Below are 26520 nucleotides of genomic sequence, written 5' to 3'. Positions count from 1 at the left end.
TATATTTCTAACTCCAACCCCGTGGCTGTTATATTCAAGACGATAAAGCTCCTACTGGCTCCATGCCACCCATTGAAACAATTCATTTATTAATGCCAATGGTTTGTCACTTTAGGAAAATTCAATCAGTCGACTATTTCAATCTCATAGCACTTCAAAGTGCAATCAGGGTAATTTGTGACTTCAAAGTTGTCTCTTCAGGAACCGGGCATTTTACATACAGCAACTTGTAAAAGTCTATGTACAAGCCACATCTTATTGTGTTGAAAGGGATAATCATTGTTCCTTTTTGTAAAGGCACATTGCCCTTATAACTGTTCTAATCAAACATCTCTGACCTTGAGCCGAACTTATGGGTGCAGTGGCGACTTCTTAGGGCTTGCTGGAATAGTGCTGAACTTGCAAACCAAGATCTTGAAACACGGCAAGAATACCACATACAGTGCAGCCAAAATAAAAGGCGCTGCGACAAGCCATCCCAACAACTGCAGACAATATGTTTGAGTGATTATTCAGGGAAACATTCACTGAAATGCCGTCCAAAAGTGACTTTAGAAATAAATAAATAAACCAGCAAAAACATGGGATGGGGTATTCAGATGTCAAGATTCAAAAGTGATTAAAGAGACAATTTATATAATGCACAAGCATATCAATCTTGATGGGAGCTTCCTAGACTTAAATTTAATTCTACATTAAAATACTGGCGTTCTTTCGATAAACCTTACTGTGGTATAGTCTTTCCACTGGCCAGGACCATTGCATAGGCAACCATTTAACAAATTTAAGATCCAAAGCAAAAACATCAATGAGTTAAGTAAATGTCCTTCAAACTAATGCTTTAAAGGCTTTCTGAAATTTGGAGTCAGATTGATGAAAAACACTGTTCTTCAAGATGATGACAACATACTAAACCATTTGACTGGCATCCTTCTGATCAACCACAAGAGGGACAGTTGTTGATTATTTTCATTAGTATGTGTAGGTGAATATGCATGTGTGCGTATGGATAAGAAAGCAAGGCGTTGAAGTTATAGAGAAAAAACAACTAGGCCACATACCACATGGGCAATGCTTAATATAACTTCACGTGAAGCTTCGCCAGTCAAAACCTTATTCAGAGCGTCAGATGTCAATGGAAAATGGGGCCCACCAGAGATGGCTTCACCAAAGCGAAGGAAGGGTACCACCAAACTTGAGGAACACAGACATTGAAAAAAAAAAAAAACTCAGGATAGAAACTAATAATAAACACAACAGAGAACAAAAGGGTGTAGCTTACATAAGTTGCCAAAACTTTTTCACACAAGAGAAGGTTCCAATTGATAGGATGCAATGTTCTCCTCAAACGGATAAGGCACAGCAAAGGTTGTTTCTTTACAAAGTGCTATTGTATTGAAATAGTGCAAGTCCAATTGCTAACTTGTTACCTCAATGTGCTTACATTACTAATAGAAATCAATAACGCATTGGAAATGTGCTGAAAGTAGAACCGAGCAAGCACTAGTGAAAAAATTCTTCTTTTTATTCTTCATTGGTAAATATCAAGAACCCAGGAAGTATGAAAGACCATTCCTCTCCCAAAGAGATCATGATTGTATCATGATATAATCGCAAATTTTACCTTAGTATAGGCCCTTTGAACTTTTAATTTGTGTGTATAAGCATTCATGATTACTCGCCACTGAATTAACATTGGCATTGAACTATTCAGCAAAAGAATTGAAGACAAAAAATAATGCAGAAATATTGAGAGCATATCTGTACCTTAACTCCATTGGAGTCGCAATAAAGTTGGCAAGCATCACACTTGGCGCATGGCAAAGGGATCCCAGCACCGCAATGGCCATGCCACACAATAACACGGTGACCCCTGTTTCATGGAGCTTTAAACATTTCAACAATATCTAAGAAGTGAGGTAAGCATACACAGTGCAGTAAGCAACGTGTTGGGCTGACCGCCACGACTGGTTAATGCTAAAACTACTTTGTTCACAAATAAGATATAAAGAGTGGCAAAAGAAGTTATAATCCCCAACACAACTTCACACCTTGGATTACTATGGTATCTTTAAAAAGTGTCTTCAATTAGATATGATTCATGCATTCCATGCACCATCTAAAACGGCAACATTTCTTATGATTGCAGCTAGTATAGGGATTATTCTATGAGTTTCTAGAGGTTCTGAAAAATCTTTTCAGCCCTGAGCACTCACCTCCCTCAACCACTCATATACATGTACATGTTCCATCTTGATTGCATGACCTAAACCCTCAACTTTGAAAGAGTAAAACACTGCATTTCCTTTTCTTTTCTTTTTTGAGTGCAAAAAAATATTAGGAGGAGCACCAATGAGGTACAATCACAAGAAGATTACAAAATATCTATGCTTATGTTGTCTAAGAAATTAGTAATGATCTGACATCCAAAACTTAATGATACTAAGCCATATTTCCATAAGAGATCAAGATATGTTTTTAAATCGTTGAAAGTTCTGTCATTTCTCTCTTTCCAGATGAGGCAAAAACTAGACACAGGAATACTTTGAAAGGTCTTTATCTTAACTCTGCCGTTTTGTAGCCGACTCCATGCTCGGCTAGATTTTACCAACAAGCTAATTCAATCCAATCATGTTCCATAAAAACCAAATTCTCTGATTTCTGAAGGATTTTAGAAAGATATCAGAGGTGTTTATAACATCCAGTAGTTATACGGCCAGACTCCATATTAATCAAACCCCAGAAAGCAAGATACCAAATGCGTAAAAGAAGAAAGTTACAGCATACCACAAATTGGAAACAAACCCAAGGTGATGCCAAGAGCAGCAGAGAATGCCAATTGCTTTGGTTCTGCGCCCCTGAGAAGAATCATGATTCAAGCCTCAAAATCAGTGTCACTCTCATTGCAATTACAATAGTCCGAAGAACATTTGAAATAAATAAATAAACAAGGAAAAAGCCTGAAACTTTACGCACTCTACTGTGTATAGTCACAACAAAGCGAAAAACCCAACCCGTAATGCTTGATATCAATAACCCAGAAATCATACGGGCCATTTCACACAGCCTATTTAAACAAATCATATTGTGAGGGTACCTGCGGAGGATTTGATAAAGGGGATCGACGATCTTCTTCTGAAACCAAGGTAGCAATCCAATCTTGAAAAAAGCCATTATTGTCGTCTCTGCTTCTTCTAAGAGTAATAAAGTGATTTCAACTAATTTGCCTTGCAGTCAAATTCCCTCTGCTTTCGAAAATCATACAAAAACCATCGATTGGGGTCTCTTTCTTCAGAACGTGAAATCCCCTTCTATCACTCTTCTCTTGTCCCTTTTATGCGAAACCACAGATTCGTTCCTTAATACACAAAAAAAAAAAGCATGTATTGGTTTTTGTCTGTATTTCTTTGAATCTAATTTCTGAGTTTTATGTTCAGATAGTAAAGTTAGTTTGTCTTTGTGGGAAGAAGAGTCGGTTGAAACTTGAAAGCTATTCTGTTCTGATTAGTTCTGCCACGTACATCCACTATGCAGGCACGTCATATTGCAAGCCTACGCGGCATCATTTTTTATTTTTGACCCCAAATTAGTCCACCCCATTTAGCTTCACCATTTTATTCACCCCATCAAACATAATCGGATCTAAAAAATACACTATAGATGTTCATCTCCGAAAAGACTATGATGATCTTTATAGAGTTATTTAAAAGGGATGGATGATCCACTCTTTTCATCAGGATAGACCTTAATGATTTCCCCAAATTATTATCTTGAGATTATGAACACTCTTTACTAAGTGCAAATGCAATGGGAATTGATTTGCTGGGCCAATATTTTTGTTGGCCCGATCCCACCTCTATTACATAAAAAGTCAAGTCAAACACGTATTCTAATACAGCCACATCAGCAAAACACAAATTTCTATACATTTTTTCTTCCCACACACTTTCTCTTTCCACCCAACCCAACAACATTCCATTCCTCCATATTATCCACAACAAAACTACACCAAAACATCAAATATCAATACATCCACATCAACAAAACACTTCCTCAATACAGCCACATAAGCAAAACACATTTTACAATACAGCCACATCAGCAAAAGACAACATCTTTGTTGGCCCAATACCACTTCACCATTGCATTTGCCTTAATAAAAAGAACAAGTTGACTGGATTAACTCTTGTTAAAAGAAGAAGCTCTATGTTCTATGTTTAAGGAGAGAGGATATTGATTCTTTCTCCCACTAGCAAAAAACAGAAAGGAAATAATTGAACGATGATTAAAAGCATCGATCAAATGTCCATGCAGTCTACTTGAGAATGAACATTATTATAAGCAGCCATATGTGTAGGAGAAGTCATGAATTAATCAAAAAAGGAAAATAATTCAACGATGATTACAAGCATAGTCCGAGCTTGACTAAAAGCTTCAAACCAATATCCAACATATATAAACATCAATAGTTTCATCTTATAAAACACATCACTTCTTTTCACCTAACAATGTGAGATTTTTAATTTTAACATATTATCCTCTTCAAACTTGCAAATTCCCATTTCCATCTTTCTTTTATGTTGCTTCCTGCATCACAAATTGCTTCCAAGTAACCAATTATCGACTCATTTCTTTCCATTTCTTTGAGAGCTTTCGCAAACCATTTATTGAAAGTCGTGGAGCTGGTTTGGCCCAAAAAAAAAAAAAAAAAAGAAGGGCTCAATTGATTTTTTTTTGATAAGTATAGGGATTTCTGCGATACTTATCCCCATTACATATATTTGAGACAAGAGAGACTGATCTCTTACAAAGAAAAACTTGCATAAATGAAACAATTTATTAATATAATTGTTTTGAACGTAAGGGGCAAGAGGAAGATCAACAAGAATGGTGGGAGTGGATGATTCCAGTGAAACTGAATTTGAGTCAAATGACTAGGCTCCCTAGAAAAACACTTATCAGAAATTTTAAAGTTCCCTCATTCCTTCGCCCAGGTCTTCTCCGTGAACGCATCTCGCATATCAAACCTCACCCTGGTCAAAGTTTTCGACCCCAAATCCGCTCCCTCCTCCAAACCTATCAGCGGTGTCTCCTCCTTCCACGTCACTATCAACCGCGACACTAAGCTTTCGCTCTGCCTATACACTTCCACCCAAGGGCGGAAGGAGGGGTTACACTTCAAATTTTTTAAAAAGATTACTACTTATTTTATGTATATATCTTCCATTTGTATTTTTAGCTTGTGTATATGTAGGTTTGTATATTTATACTATGATTTTGAACACATTCCTTTCACTTATCACCTAATAGTAATGAAAAACACATAAAAATAATAACCTTAACATTATTCATTCTATTATTGTTAATATTAAATAACAATACATAACAATACTTAAGTGCTCTAAATATACATTTATATTTTTTTTAGTTTACATGGTCTCTATCTAGTTTTCATACATTTTATTATGCATTTATATGAACATTTTGGGTTATTTTATTAGACCAAACATCAAGATAATTGTTCATAGATAATATCATTTTAATGAATTGTATTGTTGTAAAATAACCATACAAAATTTTCGGGGACACTACTCCCGAACCCCATTAATTTTGTTTTCCGAACATATCAATATGCAATAACCAACCACACGATCAATTCCTGGCTCAACCCTTGCCCCACCACCAGTAATAACATCTTATAAAGGGAAATCCTTTCAAAAGATTTGGACTTGGCAGTATGCATAGTAATTTGATTTATGCATGGTGATGCATAGAGAGTGTTATACAATAATGTTGAATATGACCCGCGAACCACATTTTGCCAAGCAACTTTGATATTTCATATATATGAATAAAACTAGGGGCCACAATATATATATATATATTTGGACTTGGCAGTATGCATATTAATTTGTTTTATGCATGGTGATGCATAGAGGGTGTTATACAATAATGTTGAATATGACCCGCGAACCACATTTTGCCAAGCAACTTTGATATTTCATATATATGAATAAAACTAGGGGCCACAATATATATTACAAAGAATCGAGTGGTCCAATCGTAAAAAACACACACGCACACACATATTGTTAGGCATGCAATCACATTTGAATCTACATTATTAAAAAGTTAATTAGTAGGACAAGGAAAGGGCCAAAAACATAGTTAGGACGCGACAACCATAAAGCACATATAAATGTTTTTTTTTGTTTACTGGATAGTCTCGCTCGAGTTAGGCCCAAAATTTCCCCTTTTACATGGGTGCATCCACCAGGAATGGTTTGTAGAACAAGGGTCTTTTTTTTTTCCTTTTTCCCTTTTCATTTATCGTGATTTCCCAACAGGAAGACTTGAAATTTATAAAATTACCAACATAAATTCATCATGAAGCAATAAATGGGAAAATTTTAGCAAATAATTATCTGAGGCGTATATATTTTAAAAGTATTGTGGAGGTGGAGTGAAATTGAGGTCCACGATCGAGACTAATGGATAGAGGACTTACTGATCAGTTCTTAGAACCAGGTTTTTCGTGGATCAGGTAATAGTCTATTTTATCGTGTTAATAAGTCATATATGCATGTGAATGTGATCCCGCACAACAAGCCAAAGGCATCTTTTCCAGAGATTAATTTGTTATTTTTAGACAAGTACCTGAATATTTAAGCAGTTAAGCGATCGCATTATCAATTAACTAAAGAAATTAAGATATTACGTACGTCAAGGAAGTTGTGATGATATTAATTATATAAAACTTTAAGTTATTAATGGTCAACAAAAGCATATGCATAATGCATTAGAAGGACAACCACCACGTGATGTGAATTGAAGAGCAACATTAGTATAATTAGAACCAGCCAATTAAGCTAATTACTTTCTTTAACTCTATGAGGAAAGTTGAACGTTTCATAATAAAATAAAAGGAGTAGTTGAAGGCTGTGGCTCACATTATTCGTCACCTCCAATATCTATCTATCTAGCTACTGCTCCTTCCTCCAGTAGTCCTGTTAGAGCTAGAAATTATGTCAGAGACAAAGCCAAAGCCTCTCGAGCTGCCATGGACAGTGAGGATCTTCATATCCGCCCTCTCCTTCGCGACGGACGTGTCACGCCGCTCCGATGGAAGCGTCAATCGTTTCATCATGAGCTTCTTTGACTCCAAGTCCTCCCCTTCCTCCAAACCTGTCAAAGGCGTCAAGACCTCCGATATAGTCGTTGACGATGCCCGCAACCTCTGGTTCCGTCTTTTTGTCCCAACACCATCCGCATCCACATCCACATCCACTGTTGGTGATATTAGCATGCCCGTCATCTTCTACTTCCACGGTGGGGCATTCGTCTTCCTTGGAGCCAACTCCAAACCCTACGACGATTTCTGCCGACGACTGGCCAGAGAACTACAGGCCATCATCATATCCGTCAACTACCGCCTCGCACCGGAGACTAGGTATCCAGGCCAAATGGAAGACGGTTTCGACGCATTGAAGTTCGTAGACGAAATCAAAAGCTCCGATGGCCTGCTGCCTCCCAACGCCGACCTCAAACAGTGCTTCATCGCAGGGGATAGCGCCGGAGGAAACTTGGCGCACCACGTGGCTCATAAAGCCAGCGAGTACAACTTCAGGAACATCGACATCAGAGGCGTCATTCTGATACAACCGTTCATAGGTGGAGAAGAAAGGGTGGAATCGGAGACGAAGCTGGCGGGAGCGCCGTTTGTGACGGTGGAGCGCACGGACTGGATGTGGAAGGCGTATCTGCCGGAGGGATCGAACCGGGATCACCAGGCTTCAAATGTGTTTGGGCCGAATGCAGTTGATATTTCGGAGGTGAAGTTCCCGGCGACGATGGTGTTTGTTGGAGGGTATGATCCACTAATTGACTGGCAAAAGAAGTACTATGAGGGGTTGAAACGGCACGGGAAGGAGGCGTATTTGGTCGAGTACCCAAACGCCGTTCATTCCTTTTATATATTCCCTCAATTGCCCGAGTCGTCTTTGTTCATTGAAGAGCTAAGGGACTTCATGCGGAAGCAATCCACACCCTAATTACAGTAGTTTTTCTTAACACATCAAGCTTAATTAATTTTAAGAAAAATGACCACTTTGTTCTTGCACTCCAGCTTCGTGAATTTCGAATTCTCATCATTTGATGTTTTTTTAATCGAATAATTAGTCTATTACTATTATTTGCACTCTAAGAAGAGATCTTGTCCTTGAGTATACAAACTACCCCAGTATTGACTCGTAAATATGGATATAATCCTGAGATGCCCTTTTGTTCCCTTTTTTGGTTGTTTGTTGAATATATTGTGGCTTATAAAAAAAAATTATGGATATAATCCTTCGGCAATCTTTTTTCTATCTACATAAAAAAAGAAAAAACTCTCCTGTGGTGCGGCCCATGGGCCATAGTAAAAGAGAGGCTGATTTGATCAATTTGGGCCAAAAGAGAGCCCACAGAGCAATACAAGAGGCTCTCTCTAACTATACAGTAGAAATACAGTGATATATATATATTTGCCAATAACAAAAATTTGAAGTTTCTACCATCCACAATAAACAGTAGAAATGTCTTATTTAATCAGGTAACTTGTCTCTATCCTTTGATAATTAGAAGCTGGAGTTTAAGTAGTTTTCTCAAGCTCAATTTTACTCCCTTGTTCCTGCAATGCCGTCCCAACCCCAACACCAACACCAACACCAACACCAACACCAATTTCAATTTGTTTGTCTTATTCCCTCTCTTTATTTCTTTCTGAATACTGTATTATTTTGGGCAATAGTGTCAAACAATACATGTGCATGTATTTGTATTTATTGCGCGTTCCTTCTTTGTTGATGCTCAAGTGATTAGCCTATATTTGTATAATTATAAATATCGTGGAAGGTGTCTCCAAATCCAATTAGTTGACAACTCTAATCTAATTTCTTGCTTGGTGAGACCTCTCAATCTCACGTCTCAACGCGCGATTTAAAAAAAAAAGAAAAGAAGAAAGAAAACAAGGTAAAACAGGATTCAAATTAGAAAGAGAAGACAATAGTAAGAAAAAAGGTCATTTCAATTTTCAATTCAAACCCGAGAGAAAGTGGAGAGAAGTAGACAGAGAAAGAGAGGGAGCAGCGTATTGCCGTCTTCTTCTACTACATTTCCTTTCTCTCCTATTTCGAATTGTTGAAACTCAATCTCCAAGATATTTATAAGCGCTGCAGATCTCATCACTCATCGATTCCGATTCTGGAAGAGAACTCGAATTTTATTTAGGGTTTTCGACTCGGATCAATCGATCTCGCATTATAGTTTCTCTGTATACTCGATCGGTTTCTAGTTGTTCGGATCCTCTGATTGTTGTAACAAGAAATGGAGGCGATTGACGAGTTGGTTCAGCTGTCACAGTCTATGCGGCAAGCGGCGGCGTTACTGGCTGACGAAGATGTTGATGAAAACTCCAGCTCCTCCACTTCTAGGCGCTCCTCCACTTTCCTCAATGTTGTTGCCCTTGGCAACGTTGTATGTCACATTTACCTTCCACTTTCTTCATTTACTTGAACGTGTAATCATGTTTGTAATATGATTATGTTACTGTTGTGTGTACTTGTAGATTGTATTCAGTTTGTTATATTTTTCTTGTTTTCTACTGTGTTTTAGCCCTTCAAATGTGGAAGTGATGCACACATACGCCTTTCCTTACCAATAGTTGGAAAAATATCGTGATCCATATTTGTTAAGTAGATTAAACATCCTGATTTCATTTCTCGTATTTGTCGAAAATTTTGTTAGGGTGCTGGCAAATCTGCAGTTTTGAACAGTTTAATTGGGCATCCTGTCCTGGTAAGTTGATTGTACTAAGCTTCACCATTTTTTTTTTCTTGAACGGTATCTTCTTTTTGGTTTAATTCAATAAGAGTTTGACCTGAATTCCTCAATGTGCTAATATTTTTGGACTTAGCCAACTGGTGAAAATGGTGCTACTCGGCTTCCCATAAGCATTGATCTACAGAGGGATGGCTCTATTAGCAGCAAATCAATTATACTGCAAATTGACAACAAATCACAACAAGTTTCTGCAAGTCAGTAACTGCTATTTTCTGTATGTTACTTAATAGTTTGCTTTGAGTTTCTTTTGGTAGTAGATTTATGAATATCAAAACCAATTGTCGAGACTCCATTAATTCATAAACATTGCATTGCCCGTCTTTATAAATGCTATTGATTTCCCCACACTGCAACTTTTATAGTTCCAGTGTCAATCAAACCTGATGCAGTCGTAGGGGTAGAAATTGAGATAAATGAAGAAAATGAAGAACTAAATGGAATTAAAAAGCCTATCTAAGCTACATCAAAGCCAATCACTTGGAGAAGCTGGCTAATCCTAGTGATCTAAAGGCTTTTCCACTGGTTCATACCTTTTTAGGATAAAAAATTACATTTAGAAAAAATAATACTTCCATAGTTCATTTCTAAGCTCAACAAGCCTGGCTCTGGCATCAGCAAATAAGCTACAATGTGTGGAATGGTTTGTTAAGCCACTTCTACAGAAAATATGCAATGCTCTCATACAGATCCTTAATCCTTTCAGATTCTTTTTATGTGCTACTTTTAAGTTTTAATGTTGTGGTGCAGGTGCTTTACGGCATTCCTTACAGGATAGGCTAAGTAAGGGTGGCTCAATCAAGAGCCGAGATGAAATATATTTGAAGCTTCGTACGAGCACAGGTTCGTTCATGAATGACAGTCTTCAAGTCTCTTGAACATTTGAGTTAAACTTTTTTTTTTTCCATCATTTTCGAGTGAAACTTGAGCAATTAAAAAGTGAATTTTTTCATCGTGCATCTCCCATTGTCATCTGATGTAATTTTTTCCAGCACCTCCACTGAAGCTAATTGATTTACCTGGACTGGATCAACGTTTCATGGATGAGTCAGTGGTAAGTTTTGGAGTGTTTCATAGCTTTACTTACTTTAAGAATCTAATGTAACAGATGTTATTGTTCTTGTCGGCGTTGTTTTCAGTATTCATAACGAAAAAAAAAATGGCTCAAGCTCTATCAGGTTTTCTTTTCCTTTAATTTCGTGTCACTTTTGTAAATGAAAGTATTAAGTGGTGTCTTTTTGACCTCCTTCATAGGTTAGTGAATATGCTGAACACAATGATGCCATTTTGCTAGTTATAGTTCCTGCGGGCCAAGCATCTGAAATTGCTTCTTCTCGTGCCCTCAAAGTTGCAAAGGAATATGATGGAGACGGTAAATGACTGGTGATTGTATCATATTGACTCTGTTTCCTTTTGGGGGGGTGGGGATGCGGGGGTGGAGGGTACCAATTGGCTTTCTTAATATTTAACTTTCTCTGTGCTATATATTGTGCCATATTGTTTGAAGTTGAACCCCTAATTACAGAACTTTGTAAGATGAGAAGGCAGTTGCTTAAATGGATGATTAAAAATTTATAACATATAACCGGACAAAAAGCAAACAACTTTGACAGTATTAAGCAAAAGTAGGAGCTACAATTGTTTGCTAGTTGCCTAGTATATCTTATCATGGTTAGAGCATCCACAGTAGTAGTAATATAATACAGCACTTCAAAATCATTCTCTCTCTTCTCCTCTTTCCTATGTGGCACAATTTAATTGGATGAGTGGGTCCCATAATAAACACTATTCATCAACACTCCATAAATTTCAACACTCTATATTCATTTTCTCTATTTTCTCTCTCTTCCTTTTCATCATCTCTCCCTTTCTTTTCATCTTCTCTCTCTTTCTTTTCATCAACTCTCTCTTTCTTTTAATCTTCTCTTTCTTCATTTTCATCACTTCTCTCTTCATTTTCATCATCTCTCTTCACTATTCATCAACTATATATATACTCCAACTCTCAAGTATCCTTTTTCCACAACTAAATTTTCAAGTGTCATTTTTCACCCATTGTGTGCATGTAGCGCTATATTTATCAAAAAAGTAACATTTCAAGTACTTGAAATACACACCATTATACCCATTGTGATGGTATAGCACTATATTTATCCAAAAAGTATTGTTAACAATGTTAAATATAGCACCATTGTGGATGCTCTTATCGATGAACGACTTTAAAATGGTTGGCAATATTTATATCTTGTTTGTCGGCATGCAGGGTGTTTTCTTTACTTAGGTCCATGGAACTGTGTCCGGTGTACCACCTCCACTGCTAAAGGCATTTACCATAAAAGTTGCAGGTTTTTAAATTCCGTACTGCCAAAAATAACCAAAAAGTTGAACACTTGAAAAAAAAATTCCTTGTAATTATCATTGTCAAAGTTAAGTTGCTTGACTAAACATGCTAAAATTGTTGAGAGACATGTCATCTGTGCCTGGTTAAGGAACTAGGAGGTATAATCATTTACTACTTGCCTAGTATTCTTGAGGCTATTTGAATTGCCTCTTTGGTGCACCTTCTTGGTGCCTTTGAATAAAATTCTTTTCCTATAAAAAAAACTGCTTGCCTAGTATATGCTATATCATAGATATCAATTACAAAGCTGATATAAAAATAGCATTACATGAAAATTTGTCTCTCAACCAGTATTTGCATATTTAATCAGCATCTTGACTTACATGGATCTGGAGTAAAGGGAACAACACGCACTAACATAAGCATGAGATCAACATTTGTTTGGCTTGTAATGTCGATTGAATACCTGATTATGTCTCTCAAGTTTGTTTGTTCTAACTTAATAACTTAGTTAGATGTTAGATGCTTTTAGCATTAGTTAGTTAACGAAATGCTATATGTTAACTACTCAAAATAATATGGATAACATGCGATGAATACTGTGTCGAGTAATGCATTAAATAAATGATAACTGGTCTTACATTTTGTTATTTGATCCTCTCTCTTAGTCTTAGTGATGATATGGACATGTAATCGTGTTCAGGTACCAGAACTATAGGCATAATTAGTAAGATAGATCAAGCTGCTTCGGATCAGAAAGCTCTTGCAGCTGTTCAGGCTCTTCTTTTAAATCAGGGGCCAACAAAAACAACCGATATACCATTTGTTGCTCTAATTGGTCAATCGGTTGCAATAGCTTCTGCACAACCTGGATCTGAAAGCTCTTTGGAAACTGCATGGAGGGCAGAGAGTGAAAGCTTGAAATCTATACTTACTGGAGCACCTCAAAGCAAGCTTGGAAGATTAGCATTGGTTGAGGCTCTGGCGCAGCAGATACGCAAGCGCATGAAAGTGCGGCTTCCAAATCTCCTTTCTGGGTAATGGTTTCTAAATAGCTATCTTGACATTTATTAATTTACCCGAATCATTTAGTTTACTTTAGCTTCCCTGTCCTTGTCCTTCTTGCCCGACTCTAACCTGTTTTTTTTATTGAAAACATTCACGTCGTGAAGAAAAATACATGCCAAAATTTATGAATGAAAAAATTGATTAATTGAAAGTCTATCTTGTCCAGTTTCAATTTATTCGTTATGATTATTAATAAATTTGACATTTCAAGGCTCTTAAATTCTAATCTTGGAGCCTTTAGACTAATGAAATCTAAAAAATGAACCATCATGAAAAATGCCAAATTTATGATTAATTGGCCTTCTACCTCTTCCAGAATTCTGGTAGACCAGTTTGTGAACAAATGTTGAGTGATTGTCCATTATTTAGAAAGTCTAATTTCCTAACTTTCATTAATGTATGCCTATGCAGGCTACAAGGGAAATCTCAAATAGTTCAAGATGAGTTAGTAAGGCTTGGTGAGCAGATGGTACATAGTGCTGAGGGCACAAGAGCTATAGCTTTGGAACTTTGCCGTGAATTTGAGGATAGATTTCTTCAGCATATTGCAACTGGTGAGGTGAGACATAGTTACTTTTTCAACTTTGCTCTTCAGCATATCGAATTCCCAAGTTGTCTTTCTGCATGCATTTTGTTGCCTCAAAGCCAACTGAAGTTATGATATAGTAGAGAATGATATGAATAAATCCCTCTCAGAAGGAACTTCTTCTTCATAATAGATTCTATTGGGACTTTAATATGCGACACATTATTCCCTTGTCATACTAATCCTATTGTTAGTTGAACTTAAAGATGCTTCCTAGGATAAAGGTCAAAGATCCAAGGAGTGAGTGAATTTTCTCCCAAGATATTCTTTGTCTTCACAGCCTATTTTAAATTCTGGAAGTGTATTGTTAAATTGTGTATTGCAGAGCAAGTCTATGTTCTAAAGTTTTATCGTGTCTAGTATATATATAGCAAAGAAATTATGTAAAGCATTATAAATATCTCAAAGAACATAGCTATATTATGTGTTGTCGTGATCGGAGGTAGTGGAGGGAAGCAATCTGATACTTGGCCCCTATAACAAACAGTGCAGTTGTTAATAGGGTTAAAGCACAATGTGTTGGCATTTCAATGGGAGTTTGTTCGAATTTTAGAAGCACATCATACCAGCAGTAGGTGTATTGACTCGAAATCTGCCGTTGCCAATATGTATTGTAAGTTGTTGGCAACTATGATTGCTAGAATGATCACAACCAATTAAAGAACTGGCAGCATTTTTCATTTCATGATTCTATCTCTTGTCTGAAGCTTTTTGAGACATTCATGGTTCAACACTTTGTGAAAAGGTTTTGACCTCTCTCTCTCTATGTATGTGTGTGTGCATGTGGTGTTTATTTCTCGGATAGGACAGGTTTATATCCTCAGCAGCATAAATGTAATTTGTTAAAGTTGCTTTCTCAGTCCTTATGCTTGTTGATTCTGGGCTCTGTATGGGGAGGTTCAGACGATATCTGAATCAAAACGGCTTGTGTACAATCAGTCAGCATTCAAGTACTGATTAGCACTAGTAGCTGTAATAAAATATCTTCTTTTAATACTTATATTTTTTGCTTGTGTCCTGTTTGAATATGCTGTCATTTGTGCTTTTACCATTTGAGAGTAATTGAAGCTGTTCATGGTTGCATTCTAGTGATGAAATTGTGATGGTTCTTGAGAGGGTCTTGTTTCAGATTCTATGGCAATAATGATCTTCTATCGCAGGGTGCTGGGTGGAAAATTGTTGCCAGCTTCGAGGGGAATTTTCCACATAAGATTAAGCAGTTGCCTTTGGACCGACATTTTGATATAAATAACGTCAAAAGAGTATGTTCTGCATTTGTGCTTTTCAACACTTATGTTCTTGTGGCATAGCTGTCGTTGCTTCAAGGATTTTGTATCTCTTATGACCTTTTTGTTATTTATTTACTATTAGATTGTGCTAGAAGCAGATGGTTATCAGCCATACCTTATTTCCCCAGAGAAGGGTTTGAGATCTTTGATTAAAGGTGTGCTGGAACTTGCAAAAGATCCATCTCGTCTTTGCGTTGATGAGGTAAAGCTGTCAATATATTTCTGTTATATTGTTTCATTTTGAACTTTTGCAGTTTATGTTAAGCCTATAACTTATGTACTTAGACTTTAGCATTCATTCCTTTTCAACCATGAGTGGGCCTATGAATTTATAAATGTTAATGCTGCGTTCCAAATTTTTTTTGATAATTCGCTTTATTTTTTTCTGCACAGATAGTTGTGCTTGAAAATTTATACATGAACTCTTGGGTCTATAACATTAACATGTCACTCAAAGAAGTAAATCTGACTGGTAAAACAGGTACACCGGGTCCTGGTAGATATAGTTTCTGCTTCTGCCAATGCAACTCCAGGTTTGGGAAGATACCCGCCTTTCAAAAGAGAGGTATGATGATTGATGCATACATAGTTTGTACAACTTTGTTGTTTCAGATTTTTTTTTGTTATTGTCTGCTCGATTAATTAGACCTGCCCGTGTTTTGAATCATCTTCTTATGCTAAAGCTCAAGTGGTTTTGGTTTCATAAAAGGTTGTTGCCATTGCAAGTGCTGCTTTGGATGGGTTTAAGAATGAAGCAAAGAAAATGGTAGTTGCATTAGTGGACATGGAGCGAGCTTTTGTGCCTCCACAACACTTCATACGTCTGGTGCAGAGGAGGTAACTTTCCTTTTCAAAAGCTGAAAGGAAATTTATTTATGCCTGTCTATGTTGCTCATTGAGAGTGTGGGTAGTGCCATTTGTATATTTGTTTTTGTTTCTATTTTATTTTATTTTGAAGAATATATGTTAGAAAGGCACCAAGGGAATGCCACCTGGGTACAGCAGAGATAACTAGTTACACGAACAGATGTTCAGTCATATTACAGACACAAGTGGACATGTAACCGAAGAATGAAACAGTATATCCATAAAGTTTTGAACAGGGTTTTCAATTCCTTCAAGGGCTCTTGAATTTCTCTCTCTCCAAGTTCTCCACAGATTTGCAAGATAGATCTTTATAGCTTGTTTTAGCTTTAACATACCGATGGTTTTACGAATGTTTATTCCCAGTGTTTCACCTGATATTTTATTTATTTGTGTATGTTAAGGATGGAAAGGCAACGCCGAGAAGAAGAGCTGAAGACCCGATCCTCCAAGAAAGGTCAAGATGCGGAGCAAGCAACATTAAACAGGGTAGGCAGTCTTTTCAGTCGTTGTAAATTGGCCTTCGGAAGGTGAACATATTGAGTAGATACTTGCTTTGTTGGCTATAATACTTTACTATTGGTTTCTTTTCCTTGCTCTATAATAGGCTACCAGCCCTCAAACTGGTGGTTCGCAAATTGGAGGAAGCTTGAAATCGATGAAGGATAAATCCGGTCAGGCAGACAAAGAAGAAAAGGAGGGCTCTGCTTTGAAGACTGCTGGTCCAGAAGGGGAGATAACGGCAGGTTCGTGTTGAAACTACATGTATTCTACAATGCTGGGTTTACTATGACTTTTTCAATGATGATTCCTATGTGTCATTTCTTAAATGTTGTTAGTTTTTATGTAGGGAAAATGCATTGACAGCTCAAATAGTTTTTCAGTGGTGTTAAAGAAGCTATCCATCTTTACTTCATAAGAAAATTGAAAGATCCATGAGCTTCTTAAGATTTGGAATTGCTCCACTATTTATTAAGTTGGATTGTCATTTTCAGTCATTGTCTCATTGATATGGGAAATGCTATTCTCAGCCTTCCCTTCTTGGATGATAACAGAAAAGGGTGGAAGCAGTTTTTGGTTTCCATTATCATCTTATGAGATATAACATTCAATTCTTTCCCAAGTCATGTGTTGTTTCTCCATCTTCACTTCAGGGGTGGTAACGCCATAAGAGTTTTTCTCTTCCTCTCTACCCTATCCAGTATCCACCCTCCTCTTAAGTGAGTTTCGTTGATCCATGTTCTAAATAAAGTATAATTACTGGGAGATGGGTATTATTTAATCTTATTGACTTAATTATGTTCTTAGTAGTGTAATTTTTTTAGGGCAGGAGCAAAGACTGAATAAAAAGTTTATTTGTGGGTCCCTCTGATCATGATCGGCAGCGGGACGCTATTATTCTTGATTGGCATTTAACACACTATCAAATTCTTCATATGCAGGTTTTCTGTTAAAGAAAAGCGCGAAAACTAATGGATGGAGCAGGCGATGGTTTGTTTTGAATGAGAAGACGGGAAAGGTTTGTAACTACTTGTAGCAAGTGTTTTCATACTTGAAAATACTGAAGAGTATCATCTTTTATTTGTCAAGGAAAAATTTCGCAATACATCGATAAAAATTATAACGGGGGAAATATATCAGTTTATAAGTTTGATAAGTCAGGTTAGCCTAAGAACAAGACATTGTTTTCATATTTCCCAAAGCATAAAAACTGCGACAGCAACTAGCCACAAGCATTTTGATTATTTAGATCTTAGAACGTAGCTTCTAAACACAAGATTCCAGAAATTCCGCGGCTCAACTTGGTTATGAAGCTAGATGCTTCGTCAAAATCATTTCCTTTCTTCCATTGAATTTGATTCAAACGAACCCCTTCTCAATTTATGAAGGCTAAACCATTAAGTATAGGATTTTTACTTGTACAGTATGTAAATGTATGTCGCCATCTGTTGTTTTTTACATTAGGGATCTCCCTTATGGTTTTATTTTTTCAGCTTGGCTACACTAGAAAGCAAGAGGAAAGACTATTTCGTGGTGTCATTACTTTGGAGGTATGGTAAAGCATCATTGTTTTATTCCTGATCTTGGAATTCTCAATTCATTGCTGAGGTCTAGTGGCCTTTGTGGATTACTTGTCTTATCTTCCTCTCTCTATTATTGAGATGGTTCTCTCCATTATCAAATTCGTACACACACATGCACCTCCCATGCAGCCGTGCTTGCACATCCTCAGGAAAGCTCAATTGAAATTATAACAGACTCGATGACAGAGACTGATCTTCATGTCATCTATTTACTTGCAGGAATGTAATATCGAAGAAGCTTCAGATGATGAAGAACTGCCATCAAAAAGTTCGAAGGACAAGAAGGCTAACGGGACAGAGAAAGCACTTAGTCTTGTGTTCAAGATAACCAGCAAGGTTCCTTATAAAACCGTTCTTAAAGGTATTTGTTAATACTTATCTGGCTGATACTTTTGCACTGAATTATGGTTGGACATTACTGTAAATTTTCAACTCAATCTCTATTGATCCTGCAGCCCACAGTGCTGTTGTTTTGAAAGCTGAGAATGCAGCTGACAAAGTTGAATGGTTGAATAAGATGAGAAATGTTATGCAACATTCAAAGGGACAGATGAAGGTTGAAGGGGGTCCTCCCTTGCGGCAGAGTCTTTCTGATAGATCTCTTGTGAGTTTTCTGTTTTTATGCCTTATGTTTTCCCCTCAGTTATGTGTAGATTCTTCTATGGTTCTGATGTATTTGTTGCTGTCAGAAATATGTTTGAGATGATTTTCTAGACGAGTTGTCTTGATAGTTGATACCTTGTCTTGGTGCATCTAATATTTGACAGGGCAGCAGTTGTAGGTTGGATTGGCTATATTTCTTATCTTCAAAGTTTAAAAAAGAAATACTAGCTATACTTCTCTACTACATGGAGTTTCATTAAACATCAGTTTTCAAGTGCATTATTGGAGTTGATGACTTTCTCATATACCTGGGATGTATATTGAGTTAATTTAATCTTGCAATTGATTGATCTACTTTTTGTGGTGGTTTATGGGCAGGACACAATGACTCAAAGACCTGTTGACCCTGAAGAAGAACTTCGATGGATGTCACAAGAAGTACGTGGTTACGTTGAAGCAGTTTTGAATAGTTTGGCAGCTAATGTTCCAAAAGTAAGTTTGCTTCAACTTACTCCCGTTCATCCTTGCAGTTGACTACTAGTATATAGTTTCTAAACATACTTTGATATTTGGTGAACAGGCAGTTGTTCTTTGTCAGGTTGAGAAGGCTAAGGAAGACATGTTAAATCATTTATATAGCTCTATCAGGTTCACCACAATTTTATAATATAAACACATGTTTTTTCTTGCCACATTTGATCCAAGTCCTGTCACTGCACGGGCAGCCCGGGTGGGCTTCTTACTTCTTGGATCACAAAATTTTCAATGCTACCTTAATTGATGCCATCAATGTGTTGAAATATAAATATGTTGTTCCATGTAACAATCCAATCAAAAAGCACTTTATAATCATAACTTACGTATTTGACCATTTTTAGTGCTCAAAGCACACAAAGGATTGAAGAGTTGCTTCAAGAGGACCAGAATGTGAAGCGAAGGAGGGAACGTTACTCGAAGCAGTCCTCTCTCCTATCAAAACTGACACGCCAACTCAGCATTCATGATAACCGAGCCGCTGCCGTAACTAGCTGGTCTAATGGTAGTGTTGGATCAGGTATGTAGCTTGAAAGTTTTTATTTTAGTTAGACCTTGCACAATGGGAAGGTTGCCATTATTTACTTAATCATGTAGTAGTGGAAAAGTTGCTAAACTGCAAAGTAGTTGGCACTTGTTTACTCATGGAAACACTCTTTCCATACTGTAAGGCTACTTAAATATGTCATTCTTAGACACGGAGTGTTAGTGGGAGCCTTTTGCACGCGATATGATGTTGATCATTGGGTAAAAAGGATTGATGTCTTCGTAAGAGAGAACATTATGTTCGTCTGGATGTACTCTATGTTTTAACCTATGCTGTACTGTTTGTCTATGGTTATTTCACTGAGCATACTCATTGCTTGAAGGTCATCAATTTCATGATTGATTGTGAAGTAGCAAGCCCTTGGTGTTTTTCTTTTCTATCTTTCAATCTGTAAAAATTGATGTTTCAAAACAGTTATAAATTTTTACAAATCCTTCTCTTTAGTGGTTTAAACCATTGGTTCACCTTATGTTGCAGAAAGTAGCCCGAGGACCAGTGGTGTGACAGGTGACGACTGGAGATCTGCATTTGATGCAGCTGCAAATGGTTCTGTGGACTACAATTCTTATGGTGATTCATCTAGGTCTTCATCCAACGGTTACCGTGATGCAGTACAGAATGGTGATGTGAGATCCAGATCAAACTCCAGCAGCCGTCGTACTCCTAATCGAGTAGTGCCTCCGCCACCACAATCTGGTTCCAAATATTTTTAGATTATTGATAGGCTTGCGTGACGGTTAAATACTATTGCATTTTTGGTGGGTGGGTTCAGTCTTGAGCGCACATCATGATTGGAGCATTTTGTTGTCTTAAATTTGACACTAAAAATTGTAGAAAGAGAATGGAGACGTGTGTACATAATAATATAGTTTTGTAATTCAGTTTTTCACAACTTGCGCGGATGTCAGGACTCAGAAGTCTATGGATTCAAGAGGCTCGCGAAATCATAATTTTTCTGTTCTAATAACATATATTTTATTACTGTTAGTATTCGACATTTGGTACATTCTCTTGCTTGTGGTAAGTATAGATTCTCTAATGGGGTTCAATCTGTATAATTCACCGCATTTTATATTTGACATTAGCTTTTCAGTAGTTCGTAAACCAATATCTTCCTAACGAAGGATGATGCTTGCAACGATCCATGTGTGGCTATAAAGGTTATTTTAGTGGTTAATTTTAAGAAAACATTCTGCAAAGGGGTCTAAAGGTAACTTTGAGAGGGTGTCCAAGTGTTTCCAAAAAAGAGAAGCTAAAAATTTGATACTCCAAACTTAAAAAATGCACAAATCTGTGTTCTATAAAATATAAATTTACTGCCCAAATTCACTTTAAAAAAAGTAAAGGAAGCACAAGATTCCAAGCAGATATATATGGAAAAGATTATGTAACAAAAATTATAAGGATAGTATCAATATAATAGTGCTACAGCTTAGTAACAAGAGCCAGGAAGAGCTATTGCAACAAAATTTCCTGGACCTTTCTGTTCTTTCGAAACAAAGTGCTGTATAAGCACTTAGTATCATATCTACACATAACTTTCCGAGAGCTACGAGTACAAAAATAAAGCTTATAAGAAAAATTGCAATTCCCTTGTTCTCCATCCATATTTGACTCTCCCGGACCTCTTCGACACTAGATCTGCAAATTAATGCATGTTTTGGTATCAACACAAACTCAAAAAGAGTTCACGATTGTTGCTCAAATAATAAACAAGTTAGAAACCAAGATCCAAAGGTACGCAATCTATTGAAAAGCTACCAATTCTTCCTTCCATGTTTAAGTAAAAAAATTTCCTTCTCTTCTCCTGCACATGCTAGCTATCATGGTTTTGAGACTTGTGATAGCAACTATGTACATTGGGCGAGAACTTGAGCCCGAAACTCAAAGTCAATCGGAACTCCATCCAATCAAATCACGCTCTCTTCCGCCAAAAAGAAAATATGTAAAGTTTCCATATTGCACAAACTAACCATGCTAACAATATATGCACAGCACTTTCTCTCAGTCTCTTTTTCATCATTCACATTGGTTTGAGATTTTTGCCAAGTCAACCATGGCCAGAGGTTAAAGCAACAAACCTACAGTGAAAATCCACTAAACGTCCAAATAAACAAGAAATGCTCCCTTCTAGTTTCATTTCACATAAAAAAAAAAGTGAACTTCTTCAAGATTTTACCTAACCAAGATAGTCTAACAATTTAAATGCTGGCAGAAAAGATTGATCCTCGAGGATGTTATGCATCAATTCCATCTACTCATGTGGCCCCAATGAAGAAAAAGAAAAACCTCACAAATGCATACTACACAATATTTCATTATCATTACGCATAGATTAAGGAATAAAAGAAACCTGAGAGCAGCATTATCCCTGAGTAGAACATCCAGCTGCATGGAAACAAAGGATTTCCAAGAAATAAGTCCATGAAGATCTTTCGCCTGCAAAGAGCAACAAAATACAAAAGATTGAGTTGGAAGTGGCCTAAAAGATTGAATAAAAATAATCATAATTGACTGACAAAAATTCACGTACAATAACTGCCTGGTTTTCAAGGAGATCCTTTATGTCCGATCTAATCTTCTCTATTAACGCATCTTTTTCTCCTATATCTTTATCAAACTCTTTAAAAATATTGCCATACTTGGTATTAACTTCCTCCAGGTATCGCTCCAAAACAGACAAACTTATGTCTAAGGACCGTACTTTCTGCATCAGTATTTTAAGAACAGTATCCCCAGGCATTCTACCAACTTGTTGATGATGAGTTTCTTCAAATAGATCAGGGACGTTATTCTTAACAACTTCATGCTTCACATTTGAGTTCTCAAAAGAAGAATGAGGTTCCGTTTCTCTGGTTGGGTTTTGGTATAAATCGCCACCCTGACTCGGCTCAGGTTGCAAGGGCTGTGGTTTCTGGTCAACTGTTTCTTCCTCTCGTATGAACAAATTATCTTGATCAGAGATCAAATCCTCCAGCATTCGCTCTACAGCATCCACTCCATAAACTTCAACAAGACTCATTGTACAATAAAACTCAGTACCATAATGGCTCAGGAGATTCAATTTCAGATATCTCACCCACTTCGGCTCCGGAAGAGGGAACCTCTGAGCATGCTTCCCATTTGCCGCAGTAAAATTCCCAAGCTTGACCCATACTTCTGTAGGATAGACGAAACTGCCAAGGAGCTCAAATTCTTTCAAATTAGAAGAGTGGTGCTCAAAATTTGCTATTACAACTGTATCTACCAATATTTCTTCTGAAAGTTCAATAACAACAAATTTATCTTCCGCAGAACATGGATTCCGCAAATATTTGTCCTTGTCTTTACCAAGGATATTAGATGCACCCTTGACTTCCTTGTTAAAAGCCAACACTTTGGCCCCCTTAGAAGATGAAGCATAGTTGTACTCCTTACCCCCAGGCTCCAATCTATGTATTACACCTCCAACCTGGCCAGTAGCAGATTTACTTTTAGAATTGAATGCTCTGCTTTTGAATTCATCAAGACCAAGCGGCACAGAACGAGACAATCGATCAGTCTGTGGGCCACTGCTTTCAGATTTAACACTTGAATGTGAGAGATCTGTTTTAGGCTGCAAAACCGCAGAATCATAACTTGTGTTTTCTTCAATAGTAAGCACTTCATGATTAAAATCCCTGGTTTCAGGAGCAATTGTGCCCGTATCCTCACAAGGATGGAGACAACCAGTTTCTTTTGATGGATTTTCGTCTACAGAACCACAGTATTTATTATGTCCCTGATTTCCTTCATTCCAGGTTGCTACACCAACTATAGATCCATCTATGTCCACAAAAAGAAATACAGTAGCAAGTAAGAAAAAATTCAAAATGCGTTGCAAGTTGGCATTCCTTTTTAATCAATAGATATGTAATTGGTACTCAAAATAAGTGTAACTTGATAACATGGGGTCCATCCAAATAAAAATTCAAACCCTCTGCACTTGAGCTAACTCAAAACAAATTCATTTATTGGCTAATATTATTCCAGCATATTCCAATTCATAAGCAACCAAATGTGTTGTTTGCCATTTGAACCTTCCAAGAAAGCTACTAAGAAATCAGCACTAGCACACGACCAAAATGTCAAAAGGAATCTTACCTCTATAGCCATCACCTCGACTGAACCATAAGCTCAAAAGCAGAACAAGCCCCCACAAAACAAACACCAACGATAGAGAAACCTTATACAATCGATTCCTCCCGCTGTTAGCCTTCTCCAACGCTCTTCTCTGCAGAAGAGCTCTACGCGATCTCTGCATTGCACATCAATCCACTCCACAGCAGAGCCAACAACTCTAGATAGAATGGACTTTCCTAGACCACAAAATAGAAAGACTTGTCTTCTCTTCCAGATCTGCACATATCAAAAACTAAAATAACTAAAATATCTGGGGGAATAAATGAAGAATGATGAGGAGAATAATTATTTGGCAGGTTGAAAAACTGTGACTCAAGTTCAATCTTGCAGTAATAAAGGAATAAATTTCCTTCAATCAAATAAAGAGTGTACTTAGCTTATAAGTTCAGGGAAAGAAGTCTATTGAGGTTAATGATATTCAAACAATGAATTGGAGGAACTACATTTGTTAGAGAAGTTTGATATGTACCGACAATTTAGACATAAGCCAAAAGAGTTTCTTTAAATCACCCAATAAGCACAGAGTAATTGAAAGATAATTCTTCTTAACAAATGACCAAGGAACTGGGGACCAAAATTGAACTTAGTAGCCAAGCGAAGTCACCCTTTGGTCACAAGAAAGAAACGCTGTTGCACCAAAATCGATGGTGAAATAACGTAAGCTTACCAAAGTCTCCAGACTAGTTTAAAGGAGAAGCCACAATTGCGAAATCTAGTTTTTGTCAGTCTTGGCAAAGGTAGATCATTTTGTTTAATTTCGTTTCTGTGAATCGGAATACAGACACATATGCATCCATAAATAGGCAACACAAAGAGATGAAAAAGAATCCGGAGATGAATCCCAAAACCCGAATTATAAAAAAGAGAGAGAGACCGAAAAGGATGTGTGGCAGATCTCAATGAATAATTCAAGATTCTGAGCAGTAATTCCATCAGAATTCAATCACCGAGAATAGATCCAACCTCAAACTAATCAACCATGAATCTTAAAAAGAAAAGAAAAAAACAGAAAGAAGCGATCAGAGACACATACACAATCAATCAATCAAACAAGAAGAGCAGAACAGGGGGTTTGGGTTTGGGTTTTGGAAGAAAAGAATCACCGGAAGATCTTGGAAAAAGTGAGTCGTGAAGGAAGTTTCGAGATCAGCATAATTGGAATCCTAAGAGAGACGAAACGCATACGGTACATGAGTAGTTATGAAACCATAAGTGAAAGGGAAGACAGGAATCCGAAAACGGCGTAGTTTAAGGCGATGCCCCGCGTCGTTTGTGTTGTCGCTTTATTTGAGTCTTCCATCTTTTTCCAAGGAGTGCAACGGCCGTCTCAAATCAAAAGAAAAGCCACTTCATTTGAATTTTGCTTTTTTTTTTTTTGTTTTTTTTGTTTTTGAAAAACACTCCCAAATACCCAATCCCTCTAGTCTCTCACCAATCTTTTGCATACAATAAGGGGATCGTCATTCACAATTCAATAAAACTTGGAATTAAAATAAAGCAGATACTGAAATGATATTGTTGGATATGCAATTATGAAGAACATGTAATTACCTTACCTTGTGCTTATGATGATTCTATGGAGAATTTTCACAGTAACTGGGAATTAAAATGAGGATTGGTACCTGCAGAGATGTTTATATAGGAGATTATATGGAATGGAAGGCATTTCCATCTCTTCTGAGTTCTGAGTTCTGATTTCTGAATATATATATATATATATAAGTGATTTGTATGGCCAGATAAATGTGGTTTTGGATTTAATTTGCATATTTATATCCTTTCCATATATACCCAAATTCAGTTTCCTTTTAAAATCAAATATTGGATATTGTAATTAAATACATGTCCAAAACTCCCCGATTCTTCAACAAATTTCTTGGTTTTCCTGGATATACTTTATTTTTAGATTTAAAATGAATTTTAAAAAAAAAAACCCAAAAAAAAGGGAAGAAAGTGCCCAGCAGATTTTTAATTTATCAAAATTGAATATTCCAAATTACATCGAACATCCCCTACCACCCCAAGTATTATAACGAAAACTATGAACAAAGTTTCGATTTATTTATTTAATATATAAAAAGAGGACAAATCATATGGCGGGTTAAGAAATTGAGCTGTCATCTGCTGTCTGTCTGTCCAATTAGATTTTGCCACGCTATTAACACCGAGTTGTTTTTAACCGTGTCATGTAAAGTATTCGTTGAATGAGCTGTTGCACCCTCATTAATTCGTCCGTTTCCTCTCCTGCGCGGGAAGTCTCGTAACTGTCGCTTCAATTTTGATACAATTAGCCAATTAGGTGCTTCAATTCAAATGGAAGACTCCACTTAGTGTCCAAAGAATCAGACTTTTTTGTTGTTGAGATATGGGTTTAGTGTTAAATACTGGCCTATTTCCAGAGACTTGATTAAATCAAGAAAAGACTTGACACATGTTTAATTGGATTATTATCTTAAGCTGGTCATGGGCTTTGTCAGCCGTTGACAGACCAAACCCAACCCATATTAAAGCCCATGTAAGGATTTGACCCAACCCATACCTTAGCCCACGCAAAATTTTTCCACCAA

General features: G+C 37.0%; 4 protein-coding genes across 8 annotated transcripts; 2 read left to right on the top strand and 2 right to left on the bottom strand.

The window, feature by feature from the left end:
- Positions 1–72: 72 nt before the first annotated feature.
- Positions 73–3486, bottom strand: LOC120007125. 2 transcript variants are annotated; one of them, XM_038857312.1, is made up of 5 exons: positions 3098–3486; positions 2806–2858; positions 1768–1873; positions 1062–1194; positions 73–485 (listed from the first exon to the last, which is right to left on the bottom strand). In XM_038857312.1, exons 1-5 carry the CDS (start codon positions 3172–3174, stop codon positions 351–353), a joined length of 504 nt encoding a protein of 167 aa, XP_038713240.1. In that variant the 5' UTR covers positions 3175–3486; the 3' UTR covers positions 73–350. The 2 variants fall into 2 exon arrangements, with proteins under 2 accessions (XP_038713240.1, XP_038713239.1); XM_038857311.1 differs by having other exon boundaries at positions 2788–2858; positions 3098–3482.
- A 3430-nt stretch (positions 3487–6916) lies between these two features.
- LOC120007134 (probable carboxylesterase 18) lies at positions 6917–8203 on the top strand. Its single transcript, XM_038857325.1, has one exon. It carries the CDS (start codon positions 7026–7028, stop codon positions 8049–8051), a length of 1026 nt encoding a protein of 341 aa, XP_038713253.1. The 5' UTR covers positions 6917–7025; the 3' UTR covers positions 8052–8203.
- Positions 8204–9045: 842 nt separating this feature from the next.
- On the top strand, positions 9046–20789 carry LOC120007638 (dynamin-2A-like). The gene is made up of 22 exons (XM_038858003.1): positions 9046–9513; positions 9784–9834; positions 9953–10073; positions 10627–10719; positions 10869–10930; positions 11131–11248; positions 12921–13254; positions 13697–13844; positions 15032–15133; positions 15243–15362; positions 15642–15725; positions 15870–15997; positions 16429–16513; positions 16632–16770; positions 17467–17543; positions 18019–18075; positions 18328–18469; positions 18564–18712; positions 19090–19203; positions 19292–19359; positions 19590–19765; positions 20270–20789. Exons 1-22 carry the CDS (start codon positions 9364–9366, stop codon positions 20503–20505), a joined length of 2754 nt encoding a protein of 917 aa, XP_038713931.1. The 5' UTR covers positions 9046–9363; the 3' UTR covers positions 20506–20789.
- Positions 20790–21162: 373 nt separating this feature from the next.
- LOC120007653 (SUN domain-containing protein 4) lies at positions 21163–25618 on the bottom strand. 4 transcript variants are annotated; one of them, XM_038858032.1, is made up of 5 exons: positions 25510–25618; positions 23915–24169; positions 22326–23596; positions 22146–22231; positions 21163–21433 (listed from the first exon to the last, which is right to left on the bottom strand). In XM_038858032.1, exons 2-5 carry the CDS (start codon positions 24072–24074, stop codon positions 21190–21192), a joined length of 1761 nt encoding a protein of 586 aa, XP_038713960.1. In that variant the 5' UTR covers positions 24075–24169; positions 25510–25618; the 3' UTR covers positions 21163–21189. The 4 variants fall into 4 exon arrangements, with proteins under 4 accessions (XP_038713960.1, XP_038713957.1, XP_038713958.1 ...); XM_038858029.1 differs by lacking the exon at positions 25510–25618 and adding an exon at positions 25057–25214; XM_038858030.1 differs by lacking the exon at positions 25510–25618 and adding an exon at positions 24621–25185.
- Positions 25619–26520: the final 902 nt, after the last annotated feature.

The sequence above is a fragment of the Tripterygium wilfordii genome, chromosome 10 (genome assembly GCF_013401445.1).
Source record: "Tripterygium wilfordii isolate XIE 37 chromosome 10, ASM1340144v1, whole genome shotgun sequence".
Lineage (NCBI taxonomy): Eukaryota > Viridiplantae > Streptophyta > Magnoliopsida > Celastrales > Celastraceae > Tripterygium > Tripterygium wilfordii.
The sequence above is the reverse complement of the archived record's forward strand: the minus strand, read 5'-3'. Positions and strand labels throughout refer to the sequence as shown.